Consider the following 26,415-nt stretch of genomic DNA (forward strand, 5'->3'; position numbering starts at 1 on the left):
GCAATTTTATGTTTATCACTGTTAGTATCTAATTTAAGTTGAAACTAGTAATCAGACTCATTGTGTTGAGCTGATGATCATTAAAATACAGCAGCGTGTGTTTATAGTGAGAGTGTTCTTACAACATTGTCATTTCCAAAACACTACTACTCCTGCGCCCTCCCCACCTCCACAACCACCATACAGAGAGAGGCCGTGAGAAGCATGGCTTTCACCTTGGAAGAGGTCCCCAGGGACCAGGGGCAAAGCAGTCAGGGTTTCTCTCCTAGTGATGTTATGGAACTGGTATCATGGGAGGGTCAGGGAGAGTCTCGTAGTCTTGAGCCAGGCAAAAGGCTCACGGGCTCCACCCCAGGCCCTCTGTTACTCTAAGAGAAAATGGGTCCCTTGGATCCAGGCTTCAGGTGGCCAGACTCACACTGGAACATCTGTACAAATGTCTGCTTCAGTTTGCTGTTCCCCAGAATGACAATAAATGAGTGGCCAGCAGGATAAAACATTGTCATTACTTCGCCAATCATCTTAGCCATCTTGGTTTTTGGTAGGAAATGACCAAATGATGCAATTAAAAAGGCAAGAAAGTAAAGTAAGAAGAGAAAGAAGAAGGAAAGGATGATTCTGATGGCCCTCTTGTGGGCCTCAGTGCTTGGTTCTCTGGAGCTTGTACTATTTTGCAGCATCTGCCGTGTGTGCCTCCCCAAGGAGAAGATGAGCAAAAAGTAGGAGGCCAGGGACACAATTAAGGGAGGCAGGTACCACAGAGTCCCAAGAACATGGATCAGATAATACTCATTCCTCTTCTTTCTGAAGTGTTCAGTCACATTCCTGGTGGCCTCAGTTCCCCTAAGGACAGAATAGAGCTTAAACTCATTGATCAGAGATGTGGTACTACCACAGGATAAGAGCAGTGCACCCAACAGCATCCATACCAGCACCCTAGAAACTCTCCACTTGAGCCAGAGGAATGTGGGGTGAGAGAAACTGGCAATTTTCAAGCAGTAGAGGACACCAAGACAAGTGGCAAACCAAATGCTCAGATGGTTTGTAAATGTCCAGAAAACATCAATAATTTGCATTATTATCCCTGAATCATGTTCGTTGACAGAGAATACTATTAAAAAACTATCAGTCAAGATAATACACAGCAGAATGATCCTCGAGAGTGCCAGGGTGGCAATGATGAAGTCAGACAAAGACATTCTCTTGGTCTTGAACCAGCTCCTACCATTGACCAAACCAATGAAACCATTGACCAGAATTCCCAGTGTGAACTGAGTGCCACACACAATCAGGAACACCCCCTCGGTGAGTCCCATCATGTCAGCAATTAGGCAGTCCTGATCTTTGTTCTTTCTGTTGATATGTAGAATCTCCTCACTGATTTGATATTTTTCTCGTTAATCTACTCCTCTACCTGTTGCTTCACTGTACCAGTCTCTCGTCTCTGCCCAATTTAGTCTGTCGTAGAGCACAATTTAGGGAATCCTCTCTGGCTCTTTCAGGTTAGTCTGTCCTCTTCACAGATGATATGGATTGTCACATTCCATCTATGAACCTAAACTTAGCAGCTCTTTGCTAAAATGCAAATGAGTAGTGTCCAGTGTCACATAGAGAAGGAAGAGATCTAGGTCACAAAGATGATGGAGGACTTGGACTCAATTTCAAAGGGTGTAGGGCTCTGAGCTACCCAAAACAGAAAGATGAGCGGCACCAAATGGAGGAGGCTCAGAATTACTCAGAAGAGTAAAAAGTCTCATTCCTCAGGAGGGAGGACTCAAGAGATACAGAAAAGGAATTCCACTAGGATCCACTACCCACCTGGAGTGAGGTTTAAGTGCATAAAATTGTAAAAGTTCAGTGCCATTGATCCTGGATTAGAATTAAAAGACCTGCTCCTTGGAACCTGGCTTACATGCAGGGAGATGGCGGTAAGCTACAAGCCAGGAAAAGAAGCCTCACCAGAAAGTGGCCAAGCTTACATCCCGATCTTGGACTTGCAGTGGGAAGTCTCAGAGCCACTCTGGATTTCCAGTCTGCTATAATACTGCCAAGGGAAGCATAAGAACAATACTTCTGTTCTTAACCTAAGAGCTCCTCTATTTAACAAGGGGCTATTTATTAAGGATCTTCACTCAGGATTATATGCAGAATTAAACAGTACTCAGTTTATATTAAAGTATGCTTATGTTCACTCTTTTTAAACTTAATTGCTAAGGTTTGTGTACTTTTTATGCCCCACTCCCTTCCCTAAATTTAATGAGACATTAGTTTAAAACCTAAAGGACCATGGAATAACAATAAGATTTTACTTCTTCTTGCCATGGAAGGTCATGTAAGAGAAAGGTAAGAGTAAAGACTTGCTCATGTATGTGGAGACAAAGTCAATAATGTATGAATAAGGAAGAATTAGGTTTAAGTACACAACACAAATAAGTGGCTTAGAGGAGAGGTATATTTGTGTCCCCCAAAGCAGTCCAGAGGCAAACTGTCCAGGCTGGTATGGTGGTTGCATGGTGATCGCAGATCCCAGCTTCTTCTATCATCCATTCTGAAGATTGCCTCATGATCTAAGATGGCAACTGGAAATCCAGCCATGAAATGTCCACATTTCAGACAAAAAAGAAAAAGCTGTAGGATGAGAGTCTGGGGAAGCACACCGGATATGCCTCCCAAGAGTTACTCATATAAAAAGTTCCCTGAGAGCATCACCAAGTGACTTCTGCCTATAGCCCCTTGGCAACCCCTAACTGAAAAGAATAGGAATGCAGTGCATGCACTGCGCACCCTCTCACAACGGGGTTCTATAAATACAGAAGGGGCAATAGATACTGGGTAGTGCATTGACCATGTTTATTTTCTATATTTTATGCTTTGACACTTTTGGGCCTTGCAGACCCAGAGAAGGCGTGCCCTCCCAAGGTTAGCTAATTCCTAGAGTTAGCAAACAACTTGCCTGAGAAAACACCTTGGATAAGCAAACCAGCCAATCCTGAATCCATACTGCCCCTCCCATCTACCTCCTTTGCTTAGGATGTAGAAAACGAGCCCAGGACACTACGACCTTGCTTTCAGTCACCCCAGGGCCAGGCACCTGATAACTAGGGACCATCTTGAGAGCCTGGAGCCTGCTGAAATTATTCAAACTACCCAATCCTAAACTTGCTCAGCTTTCCACCAGTACCTTACTCATTGCTTCCCTATGAAAAGCACAACAAAGGCTCTGGCTCATGTTTTCCCCTCTCCTTCTTCCTCCTGACCAACTCCAGTGCGTCCCTAAGTGGCCCTGCATGGCATAGCATGCCACCTCCTATTGGGAACTGTGAAATAAAAGACTCTTCTTTCAAAGCAGTTGTCTCCTACCGTACATGATTAAGGCAAGTCCCAGGTACACTGTAAAACAGGTGGGCAACTGGAAATCTTTTCCACAATATGGTTTTCTAAAATAGAAAGCTAGACTCTACAACAGAAAGCTAGAATGCTTTAAAGTTATCTCACAGCCAGGCATGGTGGCTCATGTTTATCATCCCGGCGACCCAGGAGGCCAAGGTGAGAGCATCACTTGCACCCATGAGTTTGAGGCTGCAGTGAGCTATGATCGCATCGCTGCACTCCAGCCTGGGAGACAGAGCAAGACTCCAACATATGTACATATGTTATAGATAAAGGATAAATAAATTTTAAAAATTAAAAATAAAGAAAATAACCAGTTTATAATGTGTTTGGCAGAAGAAAAAGAATAATCACTCCTGTCTCAACTTCTCCTCTGAGCTCGACTAACATAATTAATGCCCTGCCAAGGAGCAGTTAGAAAGTCTATGGATAAACCATATTCAAAACTAAGCTCATTATCTTTCCCCCTCTCAACTCTGCTCCCACATCCATGTTCCATAAACTCAGAAATGAAGTGCTACTATCCACACGTCTCCGTGCAGAAACCTCAGAACCACCTCTGAATTGCATTTCCTCTCAGTGATAGTGGTTCCGTCACCACTAGATCTTGGGCAGAAGCTGTAAGTGATTCTCTGCAGTATTTCTAACACAGAGCCTAGCACAGGGTCTGGCACAAAATTGGTACACAATTCTCATTTGTCAAATCAATTTGAATCCCAAACGCCCCTCAAGTCACCTCTCATCCCCACTCTTGCTAACCTTTCTAGGCTTAGTACAGAGCTTCCTAACTGCCTCTAGGCTTTCTCCTTTTAGCCCTTCACTCTGTCTTTGTTGTTCTCCTTCTAAAGCACAATTCTGATAAGATGTTCTTGTTTTCAAACCTTCTATTGCTCCCCATTGCCAAAGTTCTCTGAAAGCTTTCAAGGCCCTTTACTATCTAGCCCCAACCCACTTTCCATATCTCACCTTTGTTTCATAAACTTTTGTTTCTGGATCTTTGCTCGTGCTGCTTCCTCTGCTGAAAGCTAACCTATCTATTCTCTTCTAAGCTACTCCTCACACCCTATCACAGTTAGCTACAAAGGTTTCTGCTTATCCTCCCTAACCCTCCATAAGCTTAATTGCGAATTCTTTCAGTGCAGGAATCCTGTTATATTCGTCCCTACATCCAGGTCCTATATGGGTGCATGACATATAGCAGATGCCCAACTGACTTCAGAGTTTAAAAAGATACACAGATTGATTATAAATAGTTGTGGAAGATTAAAAGCATAAAACAAATCACTAACATGGAATAAGCTGTTTAGTAATTCATGAAAGTTAACAACAAAACAAGTCAGGTACAATAAACTATTTTAAGGTTAATATGCTTTGTAAATATCACACAAGACTTGGCAAGATGGACATAGTGACTTAAAAGAATTATATGGTCAGGTGCAGTGGCTCATACCTGTAATCCCAGCACTTTGGGAGGTTGAGGTGGGTGGATTACAAGGTCAGGAGATCGAGACCATCCTGGCCAACATCGTGAAACCCCATCTCTACCAAAAATATAAAAATTAACTGGGCGTGATGGTGCACACCTGTAGTCCCAGCTACTCCGGAAGCTGAGGCAGGAGAATCACTTGAACCTGGGAGGCAGAGGTTGCAGTGAGCCAAGATGGCGCTGCTGCACTCCAGCCTGGCGACAGAGTGAGGCTCCGTCTCAATAAATAAATAAATACCTTGTTTAAAATACAAATTAGAATAATAATAACAGCCAAGATGTATTGAGCACTTGTTTCAGTTACTATGTATTATATAGGTTATATGCACTGTGTTACTTATTGTGCTTTTCACAGCACGCCTATGAAGAAGGAACTATTATCCTTGTTTTACTTCCAGGAAAACAAAACAACAAAGATCTGAGGCAGATAAAGTTAATTAACTCACGAGAGAGACCACTCAACTGTCGAGTGGAGAAGCAGTAATTCAAATCCAAGCTGACTGCACAGCCTTAATTCTGAACTATTATTATAGACCACTTTTTTTTCAAATGACAGGTAAGGCAGAGAAACTAAATGTCAAGGTGTGCACCTATAATGGCAAAACAAGACCCTGACATGGCAGAGAAAAAATGATGAAGAATAAAGAGACAAAAAAAAAAAAAAAAAAAAAGAATTTCATCGTGCCTGTAGTCCCAGCACTTTGGGAGGCTGAGGTAGACAGATCACTTGAAGTAAGGAGTTCGAGACTGGCCTGGCCAACATGGTGAAACCCTGTCTCTACTAAAAATACAAAAATTAGCCAGGTGGTGTGGTACGCGCCTGTAATCCCAGCTACTCGGGAGGCTGAGACAGGAGAATCACTTGAACCCAAGAGGCAGAGGTTGCAGTGAGCCAAGATTGCATCACTGCATTCCAGCCTGGGCAACAGAGCAAGATTCCATCTCAAAAATAAATAAATAAATAATTTCATTACTGTAGTTGCATGATGCTGACAACCTAAAAAGTTACACACTATCCTAGTACAGACTGTGGGACTGGCTCAGAAGCAAATTACAATAGTGAGGGGAGACTTCAATGCTGCTAATGCCTGCCAAAAGTCTCATTCTCTAAAAAGTGGGTCTGACAAATTCTTAAGCAACATTCTTGATTATTTCAACTGGTAATGAGTAAACAATGAAAGGAGCAGACGCTCTGAACTTACTCTAACCAGTAAACAGACAGTGCTTGATATAAAGGAAGAGGAATATGTTAAGATAACGTGGTAGAGAAACTGACTCATTTCTTGTAAGATCATTAAACTGAAAATCAGAAAGAATTAAGAGGTAGAGGTATTCTCCTTCACTCATAACTCTCCCTCCAACCAAAACCGATTAAATTCCCAGTGTGATTTAGATGCACGTGGCATGGGTCACTCTTGAAAGGTTGGCTGTGGGATGTTCACTGTAGCACTATTCACAATAGCAAAGACATGGAATCAATCTAAATGTCCATCAATGGTAGACTGGATGAAGGAAACATGGTACATATACACCATGGAATACTATGCAGTCATAAAAAAGAATGGGATCATGTCTTTGCAGGAACATGGATGGAGCTGGAGACCACTATTCTTGGCAAACTAATGCAGGAACAGAAAACCAAATACCTAATGTTCTCACATACAACTGTGAGGTAAATGATGAGAACACATGGACACATAGAGGGGAACGGCAGACGCTGGGGCCTACTAGAGGGTGAAGGGTGGGAGTGAGAGGATCAGGAAAAATAACTAATGGGTACTAGACTTAATACTTGGGTGACTAAATAATCTGTACAACAAACGCCCACGACAGGAGTTAACCTATGTAACAAACCTACACATGTACCCCTGAATGTAAAAGTTTGGAAAATCTACATTCTCCGTAAGGAATTTGACAGATTTCTAACACTTTCTGATTTCTGTGGTAATATCAATGAATTTGATTAGTATTATACAATAAATGTGTCAACATTTGAAGAAAATAAAAGGTTGGTGGTATGGTTTGCCTCTGTCCCCACCCAAATCTCATCTCAAATTGTAATCCCCACATGTCAAGGGAGGGACCTGGTGGTGATTGGATCATGGAGGCGGTTTCTCCCATGCTATTCTTGGGATAGTGAGGGAGTTCTCACAAGAGCTGATGGTTTTATTTTTTTTTTTTTTTTTTTCCGAGGCGGAGTCTCGCTCTGTCGTCCGGACTGGAGTGCGGTGGCCAGATCTCAGCTCACTGCAAGCTCCGCCTCCCGGGTTTACGCCATTCTCCTGCCTCAGCCTCCCGAGTAGCTGGGACTACAGGCGCCCGCCACCTCGCCCAGCTAGTTTTTGTATTTTTAGTAGAGACGGGGTTTCACCGTGTTAGCCAGGATGGTCTCGATCTCCTGACCTCGTGATTCGCCCGTCTCGGCCTCCCAAAGTGCTGGGATTACAGGCTTGAGCCACCGCGCCCGGCCGAGCTGATGGTTTTAAAAATGACAGTTTCCCCTGCTTGCTGTCTCTCTCCTGCCACCACGTAAGACGAGCCTTGCTTCCCCTTTGCCTTCCACCATAATTGTCAGTTCCCTGAAGCCTTTCCAGCCATGTGGAACTGTGAGTCAATTAAATCTCCTTTGCTTATAAATTATCCAGTCTCAGGTAGTATCTTTACAGCAGTGTGAAAATGGACTAATACAGAGAACTGGTCCTGGGAATAGGGCACTGCTATAACAATAACCTAAAAATGTAGAAACGACTTTGGAACTGGGTAAGAGGCTGAAGTTGGAACAGTTCAGGGAGCTCAGAAGACAGGAAGATGTGGGTAAGTTAGGAACTTTAGCCTAGAGACTTGCTGTATGTCTTTGACCAAAATGCTGATAGTGATATGGACAATGAAGTCCAGGCTGTGGTGGTCTCAGATGGCGATGAAGAACTTAATTGGGAACTAGAGTAAAGCTCACTCATGCTATGCTTCAGCAAAGAGATTGGTGGCATTTTGCCCCTGCCCTAGAGATCTGTGGAAGTTTGAACTTGAGAGAGATGTTTAGGGTATCTGGCAGAAGAAATCTCTAAGCAGCAAAGCATTCAAGAGGTAAGCTGGCTTATTCTGAAAGTGTTCGTTTATATGCATTCAGAGTTTGAAACTGAACCTTATGTTTAAGAGAAGCGGAGCATAAAGGTTTGGAAAATGTGCAGCCTGACCATGTGGTAGAAAAGAAAAACCAACTCTCTGAGAAGGAATTCAAGTTGGCTGAAGAAATTTGCATAAGTAACAAGGAGCCTAATGTTAATAGCCAAGACAATGGGGAAAATGTCTCTAGGGCATGTCAGAGACCTTCACAGCAGCCCCTCCTATCACAGGCCCAGAGGCCTTGGAGGGAAACATGTTTTCCTGGGCCACGCCCAGGGCCCAACTTCTCTGTGCAGCCTCAGGACTTGGTTCCATGCATCCCAGCGGATCCAGCACCAGCCATGGCTAAAAGGAGCCCTCAAGGAGAACCTCTGCTACAGCAATGTGGAAAGAAAATGTGGGGTTGTAGACCCCCAACAGAGTCCCCACTGGGGCACTGCCTAGTGGAGCTGTGAGAAGAGGGCACCCATCCTCCAGACCCCAGAAAGGTAGATCCACTGACAGTTTGCACCATGTGCCTGGAAATGCTGCAAGCATTCAACACCAGCCCATGAAAGCAGACACAGGGGCTGTACCTTGCTGAGCCACAGGAAGGCAGGGGCAGCTGCCCAAGACCAAGATTGTGGGAGCTCGCCTCTTGCATCAGCATGCCCTGGGGTGGCCTACATGTGAGACATAGAGTCAAAGGAGATTATTTCAGAGCTTTAAGATTTAATGACTGCTCTGCCAAGTTTCAGACTTGCATGAGGCCTGTAGCCCCTTTATTTTGGTCAATTTCTCCCATTTGGACCGGAAACATTTGCCCAATGCCTGTACCCTCATTGTTATCTTAGAAGTAACTAACTTTATTTTACAGGGTCATAGGTGGAAGGGACTTGGCTTGTCTCAGATGAGACTTTGGACTTGGTCTTTTGAGTTAATGCTAGAATGAGTTAAGACTTTGGGGGACTGTTGAGAAGGCATGATTGGTTTTGAAATGGGAAAAAGACATGAGATTTGGGAGGGTCTGGGGCAGGATGACATGGTTTGGTTATGTCCCCACCCAAATCTCATCTCGAACTGTTGTCCCCGTGTGTCAAGGTAGGCACCTGCTAGGTGACTGGATCATAGGGACCGTTTCCCCCGTGCTGTTGCCTGTGAGGGAGTTCTCCCCAGATCGAATGGTTTTAAAAGTGGCAGTTTCCCCTGTGCCCTCTCTCTCCTACTGCCTTGTGAAGAAGGTGTCTGCTTCCCCTTCACCTTCTGCCATGACCATCAATTTCCTGAAGCCTCCCCAGCCATGGAGAACTGTGAGTTAATTAAACCTCGTTTATACATTACTCAGCCTCAGGTAGTATCTTCATAGCAGTGTGAAAATGGACAAATACAGTTGGCTGTGGGAATTTGTGGATATGGAGGGCCAATGGAGAATGAATGCAAGTGGAAGCAGGCAGTGGGCAGAAAGCGAAATGCAAACTTCACATACCTGAGTTCAAACTCCAGGTGTGCATCTTGGAAGATGCATGACTTTGACAAGTTATTTAACCTCTCTCGATTTTGGGTTTCCTCACCTGTAAAATGGGATTATTGTACCTTCTTCTTAGAATAGCTAAATGAGACAATGATAAAAAGTTCTTCGCTTAGTGCTTAGTACATAGTAACCAGAAGAGAAATGTCAGTCATTAATATGATTATTGTTTCATCTTAAGAGATTTCCCTGTAATTCATTAACCTTGGACTTGTCTCTCATCTTCCACAATGATTTTCTTGCTGTTATTCCCACAGATCTTCACAGAATATTATGCAAACTCTGACAGAAAAACAGTAAAGTGATCCTGCCCTCATTTTCTTTTTGAGTCCCACCTAACTGAATGACAAACATTTATTAATCTTCATGTCACTGTGCTAGGCTGAGTTAGATTGGGGGAAAGGGTGGTTTGAGTAAAAGAAAGCCCTGCCTTCAAGAATTGCATGATCTCATTTGGGAACAAAGGGAAAACAGCACTAACTTGTCCTAACTGAGCTGCAAAAGTTAAGCTGTAATCCACATTGCAATGATGAGTAATTCCCAAAGAAATGTATACTCTATTGTCACAACTGCCACAGAAACATATCTTTGGTATTTTTAGATATCTCTGAATTAAATGTCCAGTGTGTTTTAAGAAATGATTGATTCTTTGAGAACTGTAAAGGCATCAAAAAGTAGATCTCATATAGGTTGTTGTTGTTTGTTTTTGAGATGGAGTCTTGCTCTGTCGCCCAGGCTAGAGTGTAATGGCACAATCTCGGTTCACTGCAAGCTACGCCTCCCGAGTTCACGTCATTCTCCCGCCTCAGCCTCCCGAGTGGCTGAGACTACAGGTGCCCTCCACGACGTCTGGCTAATTTTTTGTATTTTTAGTAGAGATGGGGTTTCACCGTGTTAGCCAGGATGGTCTCGATCTCCTGACACCGTGATCCACCCACCTCGGCCTCCCAAAGTGCTGGGATTACAGGCATGAGTCACTGCACCTGGCTAGGTTGATGTTTAAAGTACATCATTTTGGGCTGTGTACACGTATTAATAGATGAATGAATCATACAAGCATGAGATGCTAAAATGCAGATGGCGGGGGAAAATATGTAAAAGATTTTCTTGTTCACATCTAGTGAAGTGGTACTCATTAAAAGTGAATGAGTAAAGTAAGCCTGGCTCAGAAATAATGGAAAGATCTTTTTCCCCAAATAAAGTTTTATTTTTTTCTCATTATAAAATGTATGTTCAATGCTAAAAATATATATATAAATGGTAAAGAAACAAGGAAAATCACACATAATCACCCTCTCTAGAGATAATAACATCCTGTTTCTCCCTCCAGACTTTAAGCATATCTTAATTACAACTTATTTTTCAAAAACGGGATACCCCGGACATACTGTTTGATACTTTTTCTCCCATTCTTCTAGGTATACTATTCGTCTTACCATTTAACATGAAACCTCCAAATCGAGGTCACAGTGCAGTTTTCTGAGTTTATTCTCTGACACTATCACATCAAAAAGGGAAATGCAAGACCCAAAGCTTGGGTTAGAAGATCCCTACAGTATTTTACTGCTATCATATTCCCACATGTGCTCTGCCTAGACTAGCTAGGGATCAGGAGAAAGTTTATCAGCAGACGGGGCTTCCTAGGGGTGGGCAAAGTTTACCTAGCAAGTCTGACTGACTTGAGGTGAGAATCAGTCTGCTAGAATCATATGCATGCTGAGGACTGCACGCTACACACCTGAGTCTGATAAAGCACTGCTGCTTCAGCCCCACAGCCTTTCAGAGGCGTGGAGAGAAGAGGTAACCTTCAGGGAAGAGTTTAAAGCAGAGCCCCTCGGCTCACAGTGGTCCAGCACAGCATCCTCTTCCGCCCCTGCGTTCTGGACACAGAAACTGCTCTGGGTTGGTAATTAAGCTCTTCTGTTCAGCATGTCATTTTCCCAAAGCAGAGATTTATCACCCTGCTTAAACAGGACTATTAATCTGCATAATTTCTCACAACATTTAAGGCATATGAAAGTTGCTGTGCTGATGGAAGAAATAGAGTTGCTCAAAAGATAAATTTTTACACTTCACAATTTTGCTTAAGGAATGTGGCATAAAGGAATAAAGACTACATCACCAGGCAGTTTTAATGTGTGAACTTAAGAGAGCAGAGTTAATATGCTGATTAATAGTCCCAGCTGCAGGAAAAAGAAAGGCAGGAGAAAACAGCAATGAATGTTCTACTGTTCCTGGGCAAGGAGAGGATAAAGCTAAAAATTCCATCTTTCCTCAACCAAAATGCACTGCAAGTATTAAAAAGCTACTCAAGTGTGCAGAAAATACCTTAAGACAAAAAAGTCATGGACCTGTAACATAGCTTGTGAATTCTGAACCTAATAAAGTCCAATATGACCTAAGCTGCAGTTAGCACTATACTTGTACTCTCAGGCAGAGAGGACAGAACATGTAGGCTGGGGAGCAAATATATAGGCTGGGTCAGAAGCCAAACTGGAGACAGAGTGGCCTAGATAGTATGAGAGACTTCTACCATTTGAACAAAACAACCTGCACAGTGGCAGCCAACCTCTGGGACACAGCAGCAAACCGGCAGGCAGACCTTGGGAGAGCTGATGCAAACTTTAAAGAGCAAAAGATGCATGAAAAACTGAGTTTATTTCATCTTTATTGGTAAATTATTAGTATTCTAAAATTTCCTGAATCTTGTAATAAAAAGTAAGATCACATGATGTACCTAACAATCCACGTGGAAAAACAAAAGGAAAATGTAGGACCTAAGACTCTAAGGGAGGCACTGACAGAGGTTGTTACGAGGATCCTCTTCTACCTTCCCCAAGAAGAGTTCTGCAGAAGACGCTAAAAGGATAGATAAGAGGGGCAGAGAAAGATAGAAGAGAACCACAGCTCCTGTGGCATCACCTGGAGATGAACGATTTCATCTCTAATTATATTTCAGGTCCTTATTGCTGGTAAACTATGTTTCATAAATGCTACTAGTGAACAACTGTCTAAAAACAAAAGATATGAAGAAGGTAGGTTAGTCTTAAAGATGTTTAGGTTACACACTAACCACTGCTCAACAACCCCCTTCAATTTGAGCTGAAGCTTAGAATCCCATTGGGATGATTCATCTGTCAATATTTACTGAGTGGCTATTCTGTGTAAAGCACTGTTTAAAGTGCAGGCAAACAGAAGATTCAGTCCTTGCCTTCATGTCTACAGAGCAAAACAGTAAGAAAATCAGTATTTACAAACATGGGATAAATGTCTCACATACAGTGATGCTCAGTAAATTCACTGAGTGGACAAATCGATATTGTAAGAGAAGTGCATACAAAAACCAGGAGACCTTCCCAAAGGATATTTACCCTTTTGCCATAGCACAAAAAAGCCTGAAAGTTTACTATTTTGTATGCATGTACATAGAAACCACCCCTAAAAGAATAAACAACGAGTAAATGCTGTAACAGATAGTAGATACCAAGATTATACCACAAAAAGGAGAGTGAGAACGACAGTCAGAAAAAAGATTATCACTCATTTTATGTAAAAGAGTATTTTAATTCTTGTCCTTGGGAGCGATAAAGATTATACATGACTTAGAAATGAGACTGTACCCAATGATGGCCAAAGAAGAATCATCCTTTCTACTCCTTCTCTTTCGTCTGGTCACTCAGAAATATAATATTATCTGTAAAAAAGCCAAAATGTAAATATTAATTTCAAAACTCTTTCTCCATCTCATTCAATAATTCTCCTCTAATACATACAACTTTAGTGCTGTTCATTAAAAGGATTTTAGACAAACTTTCAAAATATTAAATAACTTGCTATGCTCATGAGAAGTATACATACAGTTGGCATAAGTGGAGCTAAAAGTTAGGCACTGGCTGCTTTTCTAATAATTCAGATTTTGTTAGAAGAAGTGGGATATTTCTTGTCTTCCCTGAAAAGAAGATAAAGTCTTCTTAGAAACAATTTCCTGCAAAAGAACTGGTCACTAAATTGGATGCTTGCAATGGTCAGGCAGATGCCATGACACCAGGCAGCACATCCTCAGGGAAAAGGATAAAAGTAGATCACATTCTACACTCTGGAGGTCTAGAGGAAAGAGTAAGAGTCCATATGTGGCCCTGTTAGCAATGACAGGATTTATTTATGTTTTTAACTTTAAAAATTCAAATAGAAGAAGTTTTATTTTTAAATTATAAAACAGAATAATTTCTTTTTTTTCCTTTGGAGATGGAGTCTCTGTTACCCAGGCTGGAGTGAAGCAGTGTGATTTCAGCTTACTGCTGCCTCCTGGGTTCAAGCGATTCTCCCGCCTCAGCCTCTCCAGTAGTTGGGATTATAGGTGTGCATCACCACACCCGGCTAATTTTTGTATTTTTAATAGAGACAGGGTTTCACCATGTTGGCCAGCTGGTCTTGAACTCCTGACCTCAAGTGATCCGCCCTGCCTTGGCCTCCCAAAGTGCTGGGATTACAGGCGTGAGCACTGCACCTGGCCCAGAATAATTTTAATATACCAATTCTTGGGAACATTTTTATGAATCAACATCACAGAGTTAGCATTTTTATCCAAAAATATCAAATGTTGCTCTTAAAATGCTATTCCAGAGGGAGTTAGCTAAAGATAAACAAAAGAACAGAGGCAAGTAGTAGTCATCCTTCAGTATCCATGGGGGGACTGGTTCCAGGACCCCCATGGATACCAAAGTCCACAATGCTCAAATCCCTGATGTAAAATGGTATAGTAATCACATATAACCTATGCACTTCCTCTTGTATACTTTAAATCTCTAGATTACTTACAACATCTAACACAAGGTAAATGGTATGTTGACAGCTGTTACACTGTATTGTTTCGCTTGTATTTTTGTTGTTGTATTATTTTTATTGGTTTCTTTTTTTCAAATATATTCGATCTGTGATTGGTTGAATTCACAGATGCAGAGCCAAGGGACATGGAGGAATGACTGCATTTCCTTTATAATTCCAAAAGATCTAGATTCTTGTAACCATAAAATTATCCAGCAAGGACTGAATATTTGTTCATGACCATAATCTTCCAAAAACTAGAATGTTTTGGTCTAGAACGGTTACTTCAGAAGAGACTATTCAAATATCACTGTGGAAAAAGCCAAGAGTGCCATCCACTGGTAGTGATTTTTAAGTTACAGATAGGATCCCTAGGAGAAAAAAAAATCACCAATATAACAGATCAACCAATAAGCTCTATTTTCTTCAATTCAAATGTCACTAAAGAGCTCAATTTTGCCATCAGACATAAAACTAAAGGAAACTGACTTTGCTAGTGGAACCTAGTGACAAGAAAAAAACAAAACAGCAGGATCATCTGAAATGCTTCCGTTTAGCTTGGTTACTAACAACACAATAATCCGAACAATCTAAATTTTCCCCACACTCTTGGTTTACATTGGGACCAACAGGAGGGTAGGAAAATACCTACACTGCTTTTCAAGGTTAATAAACTTTCAAAGAAACTTAGCAGTAAGAAAACATATGAGCATTCTATACAACAAATTATAAATTATTAATAAGGTATGCTGGTTAAGACATGAACTCTGGAGCAAAGGAAAGAAGAAAGATAAAAGGAAAATCTAAGAGACTTAAGGTAGAAACCATGTAATATAATGTATGAATATTTATGAAGTAATCAAGGAAATATGAACACTATGATATTTAGTTAAAATTTTAACAGTAATATATTAATATTAGGTGTGATAATAGCGCAGTAGTTACATTTTCAAAAAGACACCCTCTCTTCTAGAGATTCCTATGGAAATTTATGAATAAACTTATGTCTAGCATCTGTTTCAAAATAATCCAGGTGGACGACAAGTGGCTGGAAGCATGGATATAACACTGTCCATAAGCTGACACTGAAGCGAAATGGTAGGAGTTCATTTCACCATTCTTTCTGCTCTCATATATGTTTGACATTTTCCATAGTAAAAAAAAAATTTATTATTTTTTTTGAGAGAGTCTTGCTCTATTGCCCAGGTTGGAGTGCAGTGGTGTGATCTCAATTTGCTACAAACACTGCCTCCTGGGTTCAAGCAATTCTCATGACTCAGCCTCCTGAGTAGCTGGGACTACAGACACACATCACCAGACTCGGCTAATTTTTGCATTTTGTGTAGAGACAGGGTTTCACTATGTTCACCAGGTTGGTCTTGAACTCTTGACTTCAAATGATCCACCTGCCTCGCCTCCCAAAGGACTAGGAGGTGTTAGCCACTGCACCCAACCCAAAAATTAATTTTTAAAAATATTATCTAATTTGGGCATACCTCAGAAGTTCATAAACACAGAGACATATAGTAAAATTTAGCTTATTGCCATGTATTTATTTTAAAAAGGTTTCTTATTTCTTAGTATTTCTATCCATAAAAACAAACAAAAGCACAAAAAAAGCACAAAAAAATCCATAAAAACAAAAGCACAAAATTCACAGTGTCTAATTTTAGCAATTTACTCAAGAAGTGAAAAAAGCACCACTTATCTCATTTAAAGACATATTTCCAATATAATTTAAATACATTAAAATTGTTTTGGTCAATTAGGTACTAAAAACAACTTTAATGATAAGTCAATTGAGGAGAATTTGTCATAGAATTCTTTTAAATATTTTAAAGTTTCTTTTATGTATGCATTTTTGTTACAAATAGGGTAAGAAAAAATTCTTAACTATATCATATATTATTAAGATACACTTCTGAGGGGAAAATAAAAACAGTAAAACAAGTTCAAAGAAAAAAGAATAATGTAATCTTTCCAAATGCTGAATCGGTATTTTTTTTACAGGCTAGTAGGTATCACATTGCTATGCTATTTAGATTCCATTAATACATTTAAAAATAACACAATTTTATATTGAAAAAAATGTCCTAATGTCACTTGCAGACATCCAGAAGAGTGTATTATTTTCAAAATTCTTATAGCATTTTCAAAATTCTTATAGCATTTTCAAAAGTTTAAAAACTCTTTCCTAGGGGATATCTTGTTAATCTTCTTTAACCTTTACGTGTACATCTTTTTTATGTTGTACTGTATTTTGTTTAAAGAGACTATTAGGCCAGGCATTACAGGTTCATGCCTGTAATTCCAGTATTTTGGGAGGCTGAGGTGGGAGGATCATTTGAGCCCAGCAGTTCGAGACCAGCCTGGGAGACGTAGTGAAACCTCATCTCTACAAAAAAATTGACAAATTAGCCAGGCGTGCTGGTGTACACCTGTAGTCCCAGCTACTCGGCAGAAGGCTGAGGTGGGAAGATCACCTGAGCCTGGGGAGGTAGAGGCTGCAGTAAGCTGTAATTACACCATTGCACTAAAGCCTGGTTGACAGAGCGAGACACTGTCTCAAAACAAAAACAAAAAAAGAGAATATTAAAAACTTCTTGGCTGGGCGCAGTGGCTCATGCCTGTAATGTCACAACTTTGGGAGGCCAAGGTGGATGGATCACCTGAGGTCAGCAGTTCAAGACCAGCCTAACATGGTGAAACCCCATCTCTATGAAAACTACAAAAATTTGCCAGGCGGTGTGGCACACACCTATTACCCTAGCTACTCAGGAGGCTGAGGTAGGAGAACCACTCGAACTGGGGAGACGGAGGTTGCAATGAGCCGAGATCGTGCCATTGCACTCCAGCCTGGGCAACAGAGTGAGACTCTGTCTCAGAAAAAATAAAATTAAAAAAAAAAATCTTAATTTCAAATAGAAATTTCAGCACACTAAGTACCAAAGAGGTTCCGAATAAATCTGCACACTCTCATTAGTGTAATTCTTATCTTGGCATATGCTTCTTCCTGGTTAGGGCTAGAGCCTTCCAAAAGACAATACATTCAGTTTTGGTAATTCTCAACAATAAGTACTGGGATGGACATTTCAGTTTTAGGTTTTATCCAAAAGTTACTGGTGACTCAGACTGTGAGTATAAAAATAATTTTTTAAAGGAATGGATAAATGTAGAGACCCTTACCATGTAGAGAAATCAGAGTCATGGACATCTTCCAGTGAGTTGCCTTACCTCCTAAGTACTGGTACTCTTAACCCTCGTTAGCTACAGTGTAGCCAAGCTTTTGAAAAAGAAAAGGAGAAAACGAAAAAACAGCTATTTTCACAAGCTTCTTACCAGCTATGATAGTTGTTGCTTGTCGCCTCACATTATTTTTATCCATGTATTCACCATAGTCTATTTTCCCTTCCAAATAAATTCGAGACCTGATATAAATAAAATGCACAGTTTTTAGTTGAGATCCTAATACGCTTTATAAGAGTCAGGTCGGGGTGGTACTGAATATATGACAAGGATGAAATATATAATCGTACATAACCTAATTTTTGCTACCACTTCTCAAGGTTCAGGATTAGAAGTACTGAAACAGAGTGTACAAACAGACTTGGTAACATCTAGGTAAAACAGACAATGTTTTCATCTGTCAGCTATTTCTCTTATGGAAGTTAAAAAATGAAAACAGTTCAAAGGGCAATTTAGTGGCAACCTTTAAATCTCTAGGAATAATTTACAATGTATCATTTTCCCTGACCTTTGATTTTGGAGTCCCTAACAGACTTGATTTTCATTTACTTATCAATTCTTTTCCATGACCTTAGAAACTTAGATGATTAAAATGCAAAATATGAATTTGTAGCTTAGTATAATATTACCCTGAGTTAATTACTATTTCTACACCGTATCAGCTTAGAGGTAATTACTAAGACTATTTCTACGCTATCTAGAAGGCTAAACTAGGTAACCTAATCATGATTTTCAAGAGTGGAAAAATGACAATAGCACCAGTTTTGAGAGTCTACCACCACCAAAAACGTACAACACAGAAAGATCAGTGAAATGTCAGGTGCTCCCCACCCCCACACAAACCCATCAAGCAGTAAGTGGGAATGCAGACAGTTTCCTTGAAATACCTTATATGTGTGTGTGCATGTGCACATATTCATAAACACATACATAAAGGGCAATGAAGATACATAGGAAAAAACCTATACAGTTATTGAAAAGAAAAATTGTAGTGATTGCTAAATTCTTTTTCATGAAATTTGTTTTGATTATTTCTACAAAACAAGTACATTTCTAAACATATTAACTATCAATACAACTGCTGTTACACACACCATTTTGTACTTCTATGACTTTCGAAAACATACTTTTTATACATACTCAATCCAAGCCTTCCAAAAGGGAACTATTAAGCCTATAAAAAATCATCAGATATAAAATGACAGCCATGAAGATGAAGTCGGCGTGTCAGGCTTCAGACATTACTGATTGTCTGCTGGAACACCATGTGGCAGCCAACAGGCAAGAAGCCACACTCAGCATCCCCAGCCACAGAGGCACAGGAATTCCTGAAAGCAGATGTTCCACTTGCTCAAATGCCACTTTGCCTTCTCTCCTGCCTCATCTATTTCTATTTATGTACACACCCTGTTTGCCCTAAACTGTAAATTCTGAGAAAGCTAAAACTATGTTTTAGATACCTTTTAATTAGTCACACATGGCAACACGCCATGCATATAGTATCGAGGACTTAGTAAATACCTCTTAAATTAATACAGTCATTAGTAGTACTCAGGGATTTAAGAGGCTACACACTCCTTGCCAAGAGAACACTTCTTATCAGTTCTTTAAACCATTCAATCCATAAGATCCTTCCTTCTTCAACTTACCCCTTTTTCACATACTGATATGCCACGTCTCTGAGGCCTGGCCGGAATACTGATATTCTGTGCCATGTTGTCTTTTGACTGACATCACCTAAATCACAAGAATAGGAAACTGGTTACAAATGCCAACGGACATGCCCAGGAAAACCAATGTCACAATTTCTAAGAGAACAAACAGAAAGACAGATCTTGTTTCAAGTGGCTTATCTCTAAATTAGACAACTGGTAATAAACAGTATCTATTTATTGCTGATAAAATTAAACCCCCATCTTTTCTACTCACCCATTTGGTAAACTTCACTGTCCCCTGATCGCCACATCTCATTAGTTGCTAGAGAAAATATCGTGACTGGATTTTTTCCTTCCACCTGTCTCAAGACAGGGTCCTGACCCACTCGCCCAAGTAACTGCACACGATTCAGGGCTGAAACACAACACCAAGACCAAATGAGACACAGAACCTGCTATAGACTGAATATTTGTGCCCCTTCCCCCAAAATTTGTATGTTGAAGCTCTAACCCTCAATGTAATGGTATTTGGAGGTAGGGGTCCTTAAAAGGTAATTAGGCTTAGATGACGTCATGAGGGTGAGGTGCCCCTATAGGAAGAGTTCAGAACTTTCTGTCTCCACCATGTGAAGACACGGTGAGAAGGCAACCATCTGCAAGCCAGGAAGACAGCCCTCACCAAGAGCTCAATCATACTGGCACACGAATCCTGGATTTTTAGCCTCCAGAACTGTGAGAAATAAATGTTGGTGAAGCCACCCGGTCTACGGTATTTTTTTATAGCAGCCTCTAAGCTGACCACTAAAGAAATCCGCACCCAAGATTGAGAGAAATGTCCAGAAGAAAGGCTATTAAATATCACTGCAACTTCAATCTCTGTATTAAGTAAAACCCAAGTTCTGGAAGATCAGAAAATAAGTTAAGGAATGAATAAGGAGAGGTTGCGAAAGCAAAGAGTGTTGTCAAGAAAGAAGAAAATAGTCATAGAGAAAGCAGCCCCACGAAACAAACTGTAAGCTCTAGATCTTAAAATCTTCTTTAAGATATCTTTTTTAACTGACTGTGGAGCTAAAAGAACAAATCTGAGATCTGAAAATCTTTATAAATACAAGGGAATATTTCTGGGAAGAAACAATATCTTTTATAATCTCAGACTAATATAATCTGGGAAGACTCAGATAACCAAATATGACTCAAGGAAATTCTTTTTTTTTGTTTTGTTTTTTTTTTTTTTTGAGACTGAGTCTCGCTCTGCCGCCCAGGCTGGAGTACAGTGGCCTGATCTCAGCTCACTGCAAGCTCCGCCCCCCGGTTCATGCCATTCTCCTGCCTCAGCCTCCTGAGTAGCTGGGACTACAGGCGCCCCCCCAACTACACCCGGCTAATTGTTTTTTGTATTTTTAGTAGAGACAGGGTTTCACTATGTTAGTCAGGATGGTCTTGATCTCCTGACCTTGTGATCTGCCCACCTCGGCCTCCCAAATGCTGGGATTACAGGCGTAAGCCGCTGCACCCGGCCGGAAATTCTTATGCAGGACAGGGTTGATGAGAATGAGTAGTAACTGGCTGATAAGGAGAATAGGGGCTCAGTTTATACTATGTCTCCACAGCCTGGTGGGTCAAGGCTAAGATCTGAAGAGCAAACATAAACTAAAAGCACAATGATAACATGGTTAACTCAAGAATGATAACTCTTCTACAGCACATTTGAGATTGGCAAATTACTAAAAATAACATTTTAAACTTGGAAATTAGCTACTTACATCTTTCAAGAACCAAACTGGTAGTTGTTTCGGACTCATGTCTTACAAACTGACGAAGTACCTACAGAACAAATGAGTAGTAACATGGCTTTAATTTTTTAGGAAAGGCAAAAGCAAACGGAAGAATTACTCACATTCATTCACCATATAGTCAGTAATTCCTGTAAATTCCAGAAGAGAAGAGAAGCTCTTCTCATGTTCTCCCAAAAGAGTGCCAGAAGGACCCGGCAAACACTTCAAGTGCAGCCTACTGCAGAAGCCCAAAGGTATAGGGAAGGTACCAGAAGCATGCTCAAAAGTTAATTTATAGTACTCCCCTGTTTATTTTGCGACAGTCCCTCTGATTATGGCACTTCTGTGTTTGCACACAAAAGGAAAAGTCAAAATAATATGACTTTAACATTACCAAGTATGATAATATTTGTACATCCAACCTGTACCTAAGAGTTGCTGCCAAGTATTTTCAAAATCCAGCTTTCATTAGCTGGAGAGACAAAAAGTACTATACATATCCAATATATACATCCTCTAATTTTTTTTTTTTTAGTATAAACAACTGGTATATTATTACTATATTTTGGTTACAGTAGACTTTAGAAATTAAGAAATTTAGATCCAACATGGGTACTGATTTAATCCATCATTAGGCCAAAGGAGAGTAAAAAGAGATGTTTTATAATTAATAATTTAATAAGTAGATTCATTAATAACATACGCAATGATCAAACAAGTGTCAGGAGGTGTGGAATAAATGCAAAGCCTCACTCTCAGGCATAACAATGAGCTAGTTTAGAGGAGGATCCCCAACCTCCAGGGTCAAGGACTAGTAGAGGTCTGTAGCCTGTTAGGAACCCCGCTGCACAGCAGGAAGTGAGCGGCAAGCAGTGAGCAAGCATTACTGAGATCCGCCTCCTGTCAGATCAGCAGTGGCATTAGATTCTCTTAGGAGTGCGAACCCCATTATAAACTGCTCATGCGAGGGATCTAGGCTGTGCACTCCTTATGAGAATCTAACTAATGCCTGATGATCTGAGGTGGAAAAGTTTCATCCTCAAACCATCCCCGCGGCACCCGCCTCCTCCATGGAAAAATTGTCTTCCGTGAAACCAGTTACTGGTGCCAAAAAGGTTGGGGTCTGCTGGTTTAGAGAATGAGAAATAGGTTAAATTCCAATAAAACAATACACTCTTGAACTAACCACATGAGTGACTTTCTGACACAGCAACAGGAACATATTCCAAAGTCAGATTCCCTGTGTCTATGTAACTGCCTTCCCTTGGTTGCTCCTTCAGACCTTAAAAGGAATTAGGATGCCTCAAATATGATTAACCTAAAGTGTTTCATTTTAAAATCAGCAAAAATTATGATAGGTATTATCTACTTCACCAGGTTATTGCAAAAATTAAACAGCTTCAGTAGTGAGCTTAGCCTAATACAATTTCTATAAATATTTCATGGGAAATTTCATGCTTTCAGTACATCAGAAAAGGTCTAATAAATTTGGTTCTTTGATTAAACACAAAGATTCGACTGTCCAAGTCAAAATCATATCACTGTCGGAAAAGGTAGTCACTACCACATAATAGCAGCAATGGTTACTGACTATCAGCTAAGAGATTTATCTATTATCAATTATAAAACTAAATCTACAAGTTATGTAAAATTACCCCCACTTACAGCTGAGAAAACCACCTCAGAGAGACTGCATAACCTGCCCAAGATCCCGCAGGAAGTATGTGGCAAGTGATCTCAAGGCCCAGGCCCTTTGACACCAATGCTACTACTTTCCCAAAGCCCCTTGCTGCCTCCTCAATTTCAAGAGCGACTGTAAAGATGGGAGTACGCATCACTGAATTCAGAGTTGAGAGAGCTGGCCATTCTATCAGAGAAACATTTTCGAAGTGGCAGTACTGTTAATATAAAAAACAGAAGCCCACCAATCAAATAAACACCAATTCCCAGGGTGCTGTTGGCTATCTAATCCTATCACTAAACTTAGGGGCAGAGTGTGGATAAGAGAATAAAGATATGAGTACAACATACTACAGAATCAAACTGCTAATGAGAACCTGTGTCATGATTCTGGAAATGTACTCATTTGAGTGCTCAGACAAGCAAGAGCTCATAAATCTTACATGGTAACAATGTCTCATTTGGGGCACACAAAAATCAAGGCCTACTGGAGAAGATTAGGAAAGGATTATTTAACCTGGATACGTTTTAAAATTAAACTTTTAACTCTCATTTAAAAACATTTTAATACTGTAACATTACTGTTAAGAAGTAATAACTTTTTTTTTTTTTTTTTTGAGACTGAGTCTCGCTCTGTCACCCAGGCTGGAGTGCAGTGACCAGACCTCAGCTCACTGCAAGCTCCGCCTCCTGGGTTTACCATTCTCCTGCCTCAGCCTCCCGAGTAGCTGGGACTACAGGCGCCCGCCACCTCGCCCGGCTAGTTTTTTTTGTATTTTTTAGTAGAGATGGGGTTTCACCAGATTAGCCAGGATGGTTTCGATCTCCTGACCTCGTGATCCACCCGTCTCGGCCTCCCAAAGTGCTGGGATTACAGGCTTGAGCCACCGCGCCCGGCCAGAAGTAATAACTTTTTCACGTTTCACATTTCAATATAGAAAAAATAGATTAAAGACACATACAGGTTAAAGGGGGGGATCCAAGAATATAGGATTAAGGTGGGAAAAATGACAGAGTCATGGAGGAACTGATTCTTCATTGATCTTCACAGGAGGATGGGGAGTAGGAGAGCCAAAGAAGAATCTACAGGAGTTGGTGCCCAAATGTGCTAAGTGAGGAAAAACGGTAGTCTAAGCTGGCTCAAGGTAGGCCAGAGTGACTGGAAAAGTGAGGAGCCATATTAAGTGGAATGAGAAGGCATTTTCTACATAGCGAAATCTGTGGTGACCATTCAGACTTGAGCTGCTCTCTTCAGGGTGGAAAGATGGGGGAAGAGGAACGTTTAGCAATACAGCAGGTAGACAGTCAAAAAAGCAACTACATGCCTTAAGAAAAAAGTTGGAACAATATTCCTACAATCTTTAGGTCACTAAAGACCTTTAATGTCCTCTCACTGCTTAAATTCAAGCAACACACACACACGTTTTAAAAAATTAATGATTCCTATTACATATGTGAATAAACCTCAACTTTTTTTTGTTTTAGTGAACATAATTTACACTGGCAAAATTTACACTACCAATCCTCCATATCAAATGAGTACAGAGGTGGGTGGGTGAGCTCAAAGGTGTTTTGCTCTGTAGTTAAAAGCCTGAAGAAGTCTTCTGATCACCGCTGATAGTAACACATTTCAGTATTAATACAGACAAGTGACTACCTGTAATACAGGTCTTCGAAACATGGCTTCTATTTTCTTTCCTCACAGTCTAATCTTTAGCCTCTTCCTGAAGGAAAACAACAAATTAAGAAACATTACTTCTTATGGCAAAAGCACAACTCACCAGTCCTAAATTCCTAACTGCATTCATAATTCTTATGCACTCCAATTTTGTGACCACAACGTACCAACATTCCTGCACACCTGATGAGGATTCCTTCCTCCCTCCCAAATAAACTCACACCTGTATGTCTTTTTGGTCCCAAACAACTTCCTCTTCCTCCAACCCACACAAAATTTTGATTGTGAGTTAATCCCACTTCCAATCCATTTCTTCTCAAATTTGATTACAATGCAAGCTCCCTTAGGGCACAGATTTTTATCTGCTTTATTCACTGCCATTTTCTAAACTTCTAAAAAAGTTGAAGCATAGTAAGGGCTCAATAACTATTAGCGTCACCAAGGAACTTATATCTAAAACGTGTTGCTGAAAAATTACTGTCTTCATCTCCGTTAGCAAAGACCAAGCAGCGTAGAGATCCCCGGGCTAGCCAGCCACACCTTAGGGAGAGGTGGGCGCCCTTTACCGGACGTGGCGCCACCACCTGAAAACCGAGGAGAACTGGGAGGAAATCACGCAGTCCTCCACACGACTGAGGAAAGGGCCAGACACCTACAGAAACACCTCCTGACCCACGCAGGATCACGCGCAGCCAAAACACAGGACTCCAACACTTGCTTAGCGCTTGCTATCCCTCCCTCACCCGACGCTCTAACCCAAGCAGCGGAGCCAACCAGGGATCACTTCCGGTGCACAGGGAACGCAAAGCTCGCGAGAGGAAAAAGGAAGCAGAAACTCCACAACGTGCGCCTTGGAAATACTGCCGGCGAGCGCTGTGGGAAACTCCGCCCCTTAACTCTGAAGTTCCGCGAGTTTCTCTTCGGGCGCGGGAGGATGATCAACGCCTCCAAGTGGTGAGTTTGGAAGATTTCAAGTTTCAAATTAAATGAAATTATGTGATGAGGTTTCTAACTGTGCCCGGGAGGGGGCGAGGTAGGCAAAACAGAGACTAGCTCTGCCAGTGGGGGAAGAAAGGAAAACGATTTGTGACCAGCCTAGGCGACATAGTAAGACCCTCTCTCTACAAAAAGTATAAAATTAGCTGGGCGTGGTGGCGCGCCTGGGGTCCAAGCTACTCGGGAGGCTGAGGTGGGGGGATCACCAGAGCCCTGGAGGTCGTGGCTGCATTGAGCCGTGAACGCACCACCGCACTCCAGCCTGGGCAACAGAGCGAGATTTTGTCTCGAAACAAAAAAAAAAAAATAAGAAGAAAATTAAAGAAAAAAAAGAAAAAGAAAACGTTCCAGGCCTGTTAAAGCCCTAAGAAAAGCAGAAAAAGAAAGGGGAGCCGGGGAAGGGCTGACAGGCCGTCAAATTTAAGGGAGCACCAGAAAAACTGGCAATCAAATAATATCTTCATGTAATATTTTAAAAGGTAAAAATTAATGCAAGAAATCCGGGAGGAACAAAATAAGAGTCATGTGTAGCTTAACAACAGGGAATGTTCTGAGGAATGCGTCATTAGGCGATTTCGTTGCTGTGCGAACACCATAGACTGTACGTACTTTCACAGGCCGGGCACGGTGGCTCAAGCCTGTAATCCCAGCACTTTGGGAGGAGGCCGAGACGGGCGGATCACGAGGTCAGCAGATCGAGACCATCCTGGCTAACATGGTGAAACCTCGTCTCTACTAAAAAAAAATACAAAAACCTAGCCGGGCGAGGTGGCGGGCGCCTGTAGTCCCAGCTACTCGGGAGGCTGAGGCAGGAGAATGGCGTAAACCCGGGAGGCGGAGCTTGCAGTGAGCTGAGATCCGGCCACTGCACTCCAGCCTGGGTGACAGAGCGAGACTCCGTCTCAAAAAAAAAAAAAAAAAAAGAATGTACTTTCACGACCTAGATGGTAGAGCCTGCGACACACTTCAGCTGTGTGGTGTGGCATGTTGCTTCCAGGCTGCAAACCTGACAGCATGGGACTGTACTGAATACTGCAGACCATTGTAATTCATGG

General features: G+C 41.2%; 2 protein-coding genes across 3 annotated transcripts; both read right to left on the reverse strand.

Annotated features, from left to right (window-relative positions):
- Window positions 1-287: 287 nt before the first annotated feature.
- Window positions 288-1,520, reverse strand: TAS2R3 (taste 2 receptor member 3). Its single transcript, XM_010359822.2, has one exon. The coding sequence runs from the start codon at window positions 1,317-1,319 to the stop codon at window positions 369-371; it is 951 nt and encodes a 316-aa protein (XP_010358124.1). The 5' UTR covers window positions 1,320-1,520; the 3' UTR covers window positions 288-368.
- An 11,529-nt stretch (window positions 1,521-13,049) lies between these two features.
- SSBP1 (single stranded DNA binding protein 1) lies at window positions 13,050-25,133 on the reverse strand. Of its 2 annotated transcripts, XM_030933308.1 has the most exons (8): window positions 25,021-25,078; window positions 24,344-24,410; window positions 22,193-22,288; window positions 20,995-21,055; window positions 19,506-19,646; window positions 19,226-19,313; window positions 17,670-17,758; window positions 13,050-13,200 (listed from the first exon to the last, which is right to left on the reverse strand). In XM_030933308.1, exons 3-8 carry the CDS (start codon window positions 22,226-22,228, stop codon window positions 13,157-13,159), a joined length of 459 nt encoding a protein of 152 aa, XP_030789168.1. In that variant the 5' UTR covers window positions 22,229-22,288; window positions 24,344-24,410; window positions 25,021-25,078; the 3' UTR covers window positions 13,050-13,156. The 2 variants fall into 2 exon arrangements, with proteins under 2 accessions (XP_030789168.1, XP_010358123.1); XM_010359821.2 differs by lacking the exon at window positions 22,193-22,288 and having other exon boundaries at window positions 25,021-25,133.
- Window positions 25,134-26,415: the final 1,282 nt, after the last annotated feature.

This window comes from Rhinopithecus roxellana, chromosome 6, assembly GCF_007565055.1.
Source record: "Rhinopithecus roxellana isolate Shanxi Qingling chromosome 6, ASM756505v1, whole genome shotgun sequence".
Classification (NCBI taxonomy): domain Eukaryota; kingdom Metazoa; phylum Chordata; class Mammalia; order Primates; family Cercopithecidae; genus Rhinopithecus; species Rhinopithecus roxellana.